The 10,950-nt window shown below is 43.6% G+C and overlaps 1 protein-coding gene across 1 annotated transcript; it reads right to left on the bottom strand.

Annotated features, from left to right (window-relative positions):
- Positions 1-340: 340 nt before the first annotated feature.
- Positions 341-7,835, bottom strand: LOC126981164 (uncharacterized). The gene is made up of 3 exons (XM_050831881.1): positions 7,763-7,835; positions 2,859-4,232; positions 341-361 (listed from the first exon to the last, which is right to left on the bottom strand). Exons 1-3 carry the CDS (start codon positions 7,814-7,816, stop codon positions 341-343), a joined length of 1,449 nt encoding a protein of 482 aa, XP_050687838.1. The 5' UTR covers positions 7,817-7,835.
- Between the last annotated feature and the right edge of the window lie 3,115 nt (positions 7,836-10,950).

The following is a 10,950-nucleotide window of genomic DNA, read 5'->3' as shown; positions in this document are numbered from 1 at the left end:
AGCGAGGTCATCTTCCTCCTCTCCTATTTCTTCTACCGCCTTTCTACCTTTTCCCTATTTCAACTGCGTTCTGTCCCTCTCTATTCCTTCTCCCTTTCACCTTCCATTCTTTATTTAACAGGTTGTGTGTGTGTTTACTCTTCCTACACACTCTCTCCCCCTCTTTCCTGACCTTTTCACCTTCTCCTTTAACTTTCCTTCCGAGACAGTCCAGGTAAATCACTCTCTGTCGCTACCCTCTTTCCTATCCTTCCCTGCCTTCTCACGATCTCCTTTCACTTTTCTTTCGCGAGACTGTCCAGGTGATTCAAGAGTCTGCTTCCGTCTACTCTCAGGTGTGTTAAAGTGTGGCCAGGTGGCGCTGCAGATACTGGCCAACTCTGAAGCCTTCCATTATGGTCAAGAAACACTCCCCGGGAAACTTTCTGGTTCTCACTTATTGCCAGAAAACACACAAGCACACACAAAAGATATAAACTGAATTTTCCTCCCGAACACACACACACACACACACACACACACACACACACACACACACAGACACAGACACACAGACACACACACACGAAGTTTAGGAAGTATTTCATTCATCAATTTTTTTATTCGTTTCAAGTTTGGGCAAGTAGAGAGGAGAGAGAGAGAGAGAGAGAGAGAGAGAGAGAGAGAGAGAGAGAGAGAGAGAGAGAGAGAGAGAGAGAGAGAGAGAGAGAGAGAGAGAGAGAGAGAGAGATAGAGAGAGAGAGAAACACAGGGGGGGGAAGACACACAATAACATAAGGGCATAAGAGGAGGTGGAATAAAAGAACTTAAGAAAAGGAGGAGGAGGAAGGAGAGGGAGGAGGGAGGCATCTTTTTTTTATCTATGATTCTCTATGATTCGCCATCAGGTGGTTGAATTCTGTGGCAAAGTCCCCCGTTGTAGGCGTAACTATTGTTTTCCCGGAGCTGGAGTTGACGACATTACAGCTGCCCTGGACGAGGTCTCCGCTGAGGGTCCTAATGACTCACTTTTGTTCTCCATGCAGGTACGAACGATGTCACCACGACCCGGTCTCCTGAATTTTCCTTCACGCTCTCTCTGTCTTAGTTACTTGATTCTTCCTTTCCTCTTCTCTCTCTCTCTCTCTCTCTCTCTCTCTCTCTCTCTTCCACCCACATTCATCTCGTTCATCGTTCTCTTTCCTTTCCTCCTCTTCGTGCTTCTCCTCCTCCTCCTCCTCCTTTATTTAGTATTACTCTTATTTATATTATTATTTTCTTATTTCTTTCTTATTTTAAATCGTTCTCTTCCCCCCCCCCCCACCTCCTCGTCCTCCTCCTTCTCCTCCTATCTCAAAAAGAGTTCATTCAGTCTGTTGGAAAGAGCTTACACCGGGTTTCCATAGGGACGCAAAGTGTAAGTGTTTATACTACAATGTTCACCATAGTAAGATAGATAGATAAGAAAAGACAAGAAAATATGGAACACTTTCTTAGGGATTTAGTTTTAGGATCCCATCGCAAGCAGCTGGGTGTTGAGGGGACATTTTGGTGGTGGTGGCTGTCGGTTTGGTGGAGAGTGGCAGCCTGTTCCCTCACACTGGTAACAGCTTCTGCTGCTACTGTCCCGCCCCCGCTGTCTTGTGTCGCTTGCTTAATTCTTCCCGGACGGCGCGGGCAACCTTCTTCAGTATTCTTTTCAGTTGTTTCTTCGCCACTTTTCCATTCCTTCTTGTGTTGGCGTCCTTGTCCATCACGGGTGTGATCGAGACTGTCTGTTCGCGGACTATTCTCTCTTGTATGGTGATGATAAACTTCAATTCAGTTTCGTCCGTTTCTTCATCTTCAGTAATTTGATTTTCCTGATTTTCTGTAGCATCTTCGTAAGAAACAACCTTCCGTTGATTGACAACTTTTTCTTCTGTTACGGAAGGAGTAATCTTTTCAATAACTGTCTCATTTCTCACAGCGGGAACCTTTTCCTCTGTTACAACAGGGACTTCTTCTTTCTCTTTAGAAACAGTGACAATCTCTTCTGTAACCGAAGGGGCAGCCTGTTCAGTAACCTTCTTTTTTATCACAACAGGAACTTTTCCTTCTGTCGCCGTAGGGGCAGCCTGTTCAATAGCCCTTTCTTGTGGGGCAACCCTTTCAATAACCCTTTCTTGTGGGGCATTCTGTTCAATAACCCTTTCTTGTGGGGCATTCTGTTCAATAACCCTTTCTTGTGGGGCATTCTGTTCAATAACCCTTTCTTGTGGGGCATTCTGTTCAATAACCCTTTCTTGTGGGGCATTCTGTTCAATAACCCTTTCTTGTGGGGCATTCTGTTCAATAACCCTTTCTTGTGGGACATTCTGTTCAATAACCCTTTCTTGTGGGACATTCTGTTCAATAACCCTTTCTTGTGGGACATTCTGTTCAATAACCCTTTCTTGTGGGGCATTCTGTTCAATAACCCTTTCTTGTGGGGCATTCTGTTCAATAACCCTTTCTTGTGGGGCATTCTGTTCAATAACCTCTTCTTGTGGGACATTCTGTTCAATAACCCTTTCTTGTGGGGCATTCTGTTCAATAACCCTTTCTTGTGGGGCATTCAGTCCAGTAGTCCTTTCTTGTGGGACAACCCTTTCAATAACCCTTTCTTGTGGGACAGACTGTTCAATAACCCTTTCTTGTGGGACATTCTGCTCAGTAACCCTTTCTTGTGTCACAACAGGAACTTTTTCTTCTGTCGGCGAAGGGACAACTTTTTCAACAACCTCCTGTTGAGGGACTACCGGGACTTTTCCTTCTGTCACCGAGGGGATAATCTTTTCAATAACCTTCTTCTCCTCTGCCACGAGAGGAAGCTCTGCTTGCTCCTTAGACACACTTACGATCTCCTGTGTCACCGAAGGGGCAGCCTGCTCAACAACCTTCTCCTTTGTCACAACGGGGAGTTTTTCTTCCGTCACCGAGGGCACAACCTTTTCAATAACTTTATCTTCTTTAACAACGTGGACTTTTCCTTCGGTCACCGTAGGGGGAATCTTTTCAGCAACGGTCTGATTTGTCACAACGGGGACCTTTTCTGCTACCACCGAAGGGGTAACGGGTTCAACAACTCGAGTCACAACGGAGTCTTTTCCTTCTCCCACCGAGGGCACATCCTTTCTAACAACCTTCGCCGGCGTCACAGCAGGGACTGTCTTTTCAACGACAGCATTTGTTTCTTCAGCCTTTGCTTTTTCTTCCTTCATCTTGTTTTTCACGTCATCAACTTGGTGTTTCAAGTCTTCAATTGTTTCATTAAGATGTTTTTCGTTACGAACCTCTTTGATGTCGCTATTACACACATTCTTTTGGACTTCTTTTTGAATTACAGTTTCTTTCTCGACATCTTTTCCATCACTCTTCTCTGTAATATTCTTCTCCTCCACAGATGTCACTTTCGTGCTTTCCTGTGAAGGTAGAAGTTCTTCTTTCTCTTTCACAACAATTTCATTCGTTATATTGCTGGCCAGAATCTCCTTTCTTTGCTCTGTTCGTTCTGCCTTCTCAAGTCCATCATCCTTCTCTGTAACATTCCTCTCCTCCACAGATGTCACATTAGTGCTTTCCTGTGAAGGTAGAAGTTCTTCTTTCTCTTTCACAACATCATTCGTTATATTGCTGGCCAGAATCTCCTTTCTTTGTTCTGTTCGTTCTGCCTTCTCAAGTCCATCATCCTTCTCTGTAATGTTCCTCTCCTCCACAGATGTCACATTAGTGCTTTCCTGTGAAGGTAGAAGTTCTTCTTTCTCTTTCACAACATCATTCGTTATATTGCTGGGCAGAATCTCCTTTCTTTGCTCTGTTCGTTTTGATTCGGTTTTGTTTTTAGCTTTGTCGTCCGCCCCTACTTTTGGAACGATAAGATTTTCACCCCGTTGTTTACCGTCCTCATCTACATCAATCGTGGTTTGCAAAGTCTTTGATACAGTTCCGTTGGATTTTACGTCAGTTTCCGTCGTCTTCTCAACAACTGTCTTTTTTCCAGTTTCTTGCCCCATTTCATCGGTATTATTAAAGACTTTCCTTTCTTTGGTCTTAGCGGTGTCTTTAGAGGCTATTCCTGAGACTGTCTTCATTGGATCAGTCATCTTGGGCGATTCTTTAAGTCTCCCTTCGTAATGAAAACGGTATTCCTCGATCGCGGCAATAACCTCTGCCACGCACGAGAACCCAGCCTCAGGGAGCCCGTGCAGCTCCGGGACCCCGGAGCTCTCCACCTGAGCCCCGGCCACCACCATCATGAAGACGGTCCCAACAAAGAAGAAGTTCATAATTGTTTACTGAAAGTTTATGAAATTAAGAAGAGTTACGGTTTTGTCACAGAAAACCAAACTGGGATTGAAAACAGAATGGCCTCCGGAACACAGACCGGGCATGGAAAATAATCCTCTCGGGTCTTCCTCCGTTATAGGAACACACACGACGGCGAGAAATTGGGAAGTAAAGTCTGGTGTGTGTGTGTGTGTGTGTGTGTGTGTGTGTGTGTGTGTGTGTGTGTGTGTGTGTGTGTGTGGCCAAGAAAGTAAAAAGAATGACATAAGAAGAGAAAAGGAAAAATATATTCAATCAAAGAACATTCAATAACAAGATATCTATATTCTCTAAGCACGACCCAAAAAGTAAAAATAAGAAGAAACAAGAAAACAAGACTAGAAAACGAGAAAATAAGAAAAGAAAAGAAGGAGGAGGAGGAGGAGGAGGAATCGTTAGGTTTGATGAGATAAGCATAGAATGAAAAAAGCTAATGTCTCGTCCCCTCTCTCTCTCTCTCTCTCTCTCTCTCTCTCTCTGTCTTAGTTACTTGATTCTTCCTCTCTCTCTCTCTCTCTCTCTCTCTCTCTCTCTCTCTCTCTCTCTCTCTCTCTCTCTCTCTCTCTCTCTCTCTCTCTCTCTCTCTTCCACCCACATTCATCTCTTTCATCGTTCTCTTTCCTTTCCTCCTCTTCGTGCTTCTCCTCCTCCTCCTTTATTTAATATTACTCTTATTTATATTATTATTTTCTGATTTATTTCTTATTTTAAATCGTTCTTCCCCTTCCCCCCCTCCTAGTCCTCCTCCTTCTCCTCCTATCTCAAAAAGAGTTCATTCAGTCTGTTGGAAAGAGCTTACACCGGGTTTCCATAGGGACGCAAAGTGTAAGTGTTTATACTACAATGTTCACCATAGTAAGATAGATAGATAAGAAAAGACAAGAAAATATGGAACACTTTCTTAGGGATTTAGTTTTAGGATCCCATCGCAGGCAGCTGGGTGTTGAGGGGACATTTTGGTGGTGGTGGCTGTCGGTTTGGTGGAGAGTGGCAGCCTGTTCCCTCACACTGGTTACAGCTTCTGCTGCTACTGTCCCTGCCCCGCTGTGTTGTGTCGCTTGCTTAATTCTTCCCGGACGGCGCGGGCAACCTTCTTCATTATTCTTTTCAGTAGTTTCTTCGCCACTTTTCCATTCCTTCTTGTGTTGGCGTCCTTGTCCATCACGGGTGTGATCGAGACTGTCTGTTCGCGGACTATTCTCTCTTGTATGGTGATGATAAACTTCAATTCAGTTTCGTCCGTTTCTTCATCTTCAGTAATTTGATTTTCCTGATTTTCTGTAGCATCTTCGTAAGAAACAACCTTCCGTTGATTGACAACTTTTTCTTCTGTTACGGAAGGAGTAATCTTTTCAATAACTGTCTCATTTCTCACAGCGGGAACCTTTTCCTCTGTTACAACAGGGACTTCTTCTTTCTCTTTAGAAACAGTGACAATCTCTTCTGTAACCGAAGGGGCAGCCTGTTCAGTAACCTTCTTTTTTATCACAACAGGAACTTTTCCTTCTGTCGCCGTAGGGGCAGCCTGTTCAATAGCCCTTTCTTGTGGGGCAACCCTTTCTTGTGGGGCATTCTGTTCAATAACCCTTTCTTGTGGGGCATTCTGTTCAATAACCCTTTCTTGTGGGGCATTCTGTTCAATAACCCTTTCTTGTGGGGCATTCTGTTCAATAACCCTTTCTTGTGGGGCATTCTGTTCAATAACCCTTTCTTGTGGGGTATTCTGTTCAATAACCCTTTCCTGTGGGACATTCTGTTCAATAACCCTTTCTTGTGGGGCATTCTGTTCAATAACCTTTTCTTGTGGGGCATTCTGTTCAATAACCCTTTCTTGTGGGGTATTCTGTTCAATAACCCTTTCCTGTGGGACATTCTGTTCAATAACCCTTTCTTGTGTCACAACAGGAACTTTTTCTTCTGTCGCTGTAGGGGCGGCCTGTTCAATAACCCTTTCTTGTGGGACAACCCTTTCAATAACCCTTTCTTGTGGGACAGACTGTTCAATAACCCTTTCTTGTGGGACATTCTGCTCAGTAACCCTTTCTTGTGTCACATCAGGAACTTTTTCTTCTGTCGGCGAAGGGACAACTTTTTCTACAACCTCCTGTTGAGGGACTACCGGGACTTTTCCTTCTGTCACCGAGGGGATAATCTTTTCAATAACCTTCTTCTCCTCTGCCACGAGAGGAAGTTCTGCTTGCTCCTTAGAGACACTTACGATCTCCTGTGTCACCGAAGGGGCAGCCTGCTCAACAACCTTCTCCTTTGTCACAACGGGGAGTTTTTCTTCCGTCACCGAGGGCACAACCTTTTCAATAACTTTCTCTTCTTTAACAACGTGGACTTTTCCTTCGGTCACCGTAGGGGGAATCTTTTCAGCAACGGTCTGATTTGTCACAACGGGGACTTTTTCTGCTACCACGGAAGGGGTAACGGGTTCAACAACTCGAGTCACAACGGAGTCTTTTCCTTCTCCCACCGAGGGCACATCCTTTCTAACAACCTTCGCCGGCGTCACAGCAGGGACTGTCTTTTCAACGACAGCATTTGTTTCTTCAGACTTTGCTTTTTCTTCCTTCATCTTGTTTTTCACGTCATCAACTTGGTGTTTCAAGTCTTCAATTGTTTCATTAAGATGTTTTTCGTTACGAACCTCTTTGATGTCGCTATTACACACATTCTTTTGGACTTCTTTTTGAATTACAGTTTCTTTCTCGACATCTTTTCCATCACTCTTCTCTGTAATATTCTTCTTATCCACAGATGTCACTTTCGTGCTTTCCTGTGAAGGTAGAAGTTCTTCTTTCTCTTTCACAACAACTTCATTCGTTATATTGCTGGCCAGAATCTCCTTTCTTTGTTCTGTTCGTTCTGCCTTCTCAAGTCCATCATCCTTCTCTGTAATGTTCCTCTCCTCCACAGATGTCACATTAGTGCTTTCCTGTGAAGGTAGAAGTTCTTCTTTCTCTTTCACAACATCATTCGTTATATTGCTGGGCAGAATCTCCTTTCTTTGCTCTGTTCGTTTTGATTCGGTTTTGTTTTTAGCTTTGTCGTCCGCCCCTACTTTTGGAACGATAAGATTTTCACCCCGTTGTTTACCGTCCTCATCTACATCAATCGTGGTTTGCAAAGTCTTTGATACAGTTCCGTTGGATTTTACGTCAGTTTCCGTCGTCTTCTCAACAACTGTCTTTTTTCCAGTTTCTTGCCCCATTTCATCGGTATTATTAAAGACTTTCCTTTCTATGGTCTTAGCGGTGTCTTTAGAGGCTATTCCTGAGACTGTCTTCATTGGATCAGTCATCTTGGGCGATTCTTTAAGTCTCCCTTCGTAATGAATCCGGTATTCCTCGATCGCGGCAATAACCTCTGCCACGCACGAGAACCCAGCCTCAGGGAGCCCGTGCAGCTCCGGGACCCCGGAGCTCTCCACCTGAGCCCCGGCCACCAGCGCTATGAAGACGGTCCCAACAAAGAAGAAGTTCATAATTGTTTACTGAAAGTTTATGAAATTAAGAAGAGTTACGGTTTTGTCACAGAAAACCAAACTGGGATTGAAAACAGAATGGCCTCCGGAACACAGACCGGGCATGGAAAATAATCCTCTCGGGTCTTCCTCCGTTATAGGAACACACACGACGGCGAGAAATTGGGAAGTAAAGTCTGGTGTGTGTGTGTGTGTGTGTGTGTGTGTGTGTGTGTGTCTGAAACATCGGAGGAAGACTGAGACTAGGGGCTGGGTAGAATACCTGTAGAAAGGAAGGAAAGAGGGGATATGTCCTCAAAGTGTAAGGGAGGGTGACAACTCTTGGATGTGTGCTTTCAGAGCAGCACACATAAGTTGTATACTTAACTCAAAACTCTTACCGATTGTTAAGTCTTGAGGCCAGCAAAGAACACTTCTATGCTTTTGTTAATGCGGATTGCCATTGTAAAGCCCTTCGATATTCCTATTAACACTGTTCTTCAATCATTGTTTTGTCTAAGGCAGCTCACATCACTCCTTTCTTACTCCTCCCTGCATTTGCCAAGTCACCTAGACAGCATACAAGCCCCTATACTCCTGTTAGTGCTCTTTTTCGGTCATGGTCGAGTCTAAGACAGCTCACTTCACTCCTACCTCTTAGTTGTAATCTTCCCTGTCATTGCCAAGGCAGGTCACTTCACTTCTACTTGCTAATACTCTTCCACAGTCATTGTCAGTTTACCGGGGCAGCTCACAACAGTTCTATACACCTGTCAACACCCATCCTCAATCACTTCTAAGTCTAAGGCAGCTCGCGTCACTCCTGTATGTCTTGTTATTACCCTTCCCCAGTCATTGTCAAGTCACCAAGGCAGCGTACAGTCCAATATATACTCTTGTCAGCGTCCAATTTCAACCAATGTCAAGTCTACAGCAGCTCACCACTCTTTTTTTAATTTTTACAACAAAGGAGACAGCTCAAGGGCACAAAAAATGGAAACAATAATAAAAAAAGCCCGCTACTCGATACCCTTATCCTGATACTCTTACCTCCTCTTATTACTCCTCCCTGGTCATTGCCAAGTCATCCGATCAGCATACATCAAAACTCTACTGGCAACACGCTATAAGGAAGCTCACATCACTCTTTCCCTCTTATGATTACTCTTCCCCAGCCCGCCTGAAAAGAAGACCATTAGAAAAAAACTCCACTAGAAAGAAAAGGCTTCTATTTAAAATATGTCCGCAAGAAAACCACCGCTAAGATAATAAAAAAAAACATCTGGAAAAAAATATATAAATGATTTTCAGATAAGGTTTTCAGCGGTACTGGCAGCTCATGCGATTATATTTTGATATGCGGGATGATGCTGTCTTACCGCGCCGCAATGAAACGTAAGCCTGCTGAAATAACAACCGCGGAACAGTAAAAAAATATATAGAGTTACCTTCCTGGTCGGTAACGTATATGGGTCAGGGCATTTTTTTTTAGTGTAACGTATGTACTAACCTTTTTTTCAACTGGTTTCCCTTTAAAATTATGACCAATTAACGCTTTCAACAATGGCGCACTTCCTCTTTTGTGATGTGCATGGAACAGATAATTTTTAGTGGTCCGGATATATTACGTATGAGTCAGACCATTGTGTACTTTCCTTTTTCGACTAGTGTCCCTTTAAAAGTATGACCAATTAATTGCTTTCAACAATTGCTTACTTCCTCTTCTGTAATATGTAACCAACCGACAATTGTAAGCTCACCGGATATATTACCTTTTTAAATTTCTATATGTATGTCTTTATACCCATGAGCAAATACCGCTTTCAACAATGGCTCACTTCCTCTCCTGTAATAGATATGTGTGTGTGTGTGTGTGTGTGTGTGTGTGTGTGTGTGTGTGTGTGTGTGGAGGCCGTGTGGGGCTTGTCTCTGCAATATGAAATGTCACGCTCGTCCTGTATATTTCTCAATCATCAGTTTTGTGAGATCAACCTGATGATCCAAAGTGTTCTAAGGCCAATTCCACTTAACAAGATTTCAGGATTCCATTGTGCGATTTTCAGTTTGTTTGTCATCGCCTGCTTTCTTCTTTCCTTCCTTTTTTTACAGCACAGAGAGCAACGCAAGGGCAACAAAACGATGTAAAAAAAAGCCCGCTATCCTTACCTTTAATTTGTTTAGTTTCCCTCCAATTCCTATTATTTTTTCCCCATTTTCCTTTTTCTTTCTCCTTTTTTCCCGTTTTCTTAGTATAAAAAGGACATTATTAGACTAAATTTTCATATGATTGTGTTTCTTTTATTCCTTTTCAGTCTGTTTAATCTATCTTTTCTTTCTCTTCCATTTTTTCCTTCTCTTTTTTATAAGTTTCCCTGTGTATATTCGAACGTTTTATTTTTCACTATTTTCAAACCTCTTTCTCTTTGTAGTTTCTTCCTATTCTTATTCTTTCCAACTCTCTTTTTTCACTCAGTACCTTCTATGCTAATATCTGACTCTCCCTCCCTTTCTCTACTTTACTTTCCAATCCTTCCCTTCCTTTCCTTTCCTTTCCCTTCCTCAGCTCCCTCGCCCGCCCTCCCTTGCCTTTCCTTCCTTCCCTTCCCTTTCCTTTCTTCCTTTCCTCATCTCCATCGCCGGCTCCTCCCTTCCCTTCCCTTCCCTTCCCTTTCTTCCTTTCCTCGGCTCACTCGCCCGCTCTTCCCCTGCCTTTCATTCCTTCCCTTCTCTCCCGGTAATTGTATCAGGAAAATTATGCCGTCCCATAATTTATACCCCTGTTCAGTGCGGTCTCTCTCTCCCTCTCCCTTTCTCCTTCCCCCATCTATCTTTCACCTGCATTGCTGAATCAAGGCGGGCGGCAACCTATTCCCGTTTTCCTTTTCAGTTGACTATTTAAACCATCACTGCTATTTGCTTCCTTCGCCTTAGGGCCAAATTACTAAACAGTTCGTCGCCCGAGTTCTCATATTTGACAAGGCTTTCATAGGCGTTGTGGGCATTTCCAGGGGTAGTTTTATGACCCTGGTGGTACCTTCCTCTGTACCATGAACCTAAAACACATATCTGACAAGGCTTTCGTAGGAGTTTGGGGCATTTCAGGGAGAGTTTATGACCCTGGTATTAGTTTGACCCTTCTTCTGTGCCGTGAACCT

The sequence above is a fragment of the Eriocheir sinensis genome, chromosome 47 (genome assembly GCF_024679095.1).
Source record: "Eriocheir sinensis breed Jianghai 21 chromosome 47, ASM2467909v1, whole genome shotgun sequence".
In the NCBI taxonomy this organism is placed as follows: domain Eukaryota; kingdom Metazoa; phylum Arthropoda; class Malacostraca; order Decapoda; family Varunidae; genus Eriocheir; species Eriocheir sinensis.
This window is presented reverse-complemented; position numbering and strand designations above follow the sequence as displayed.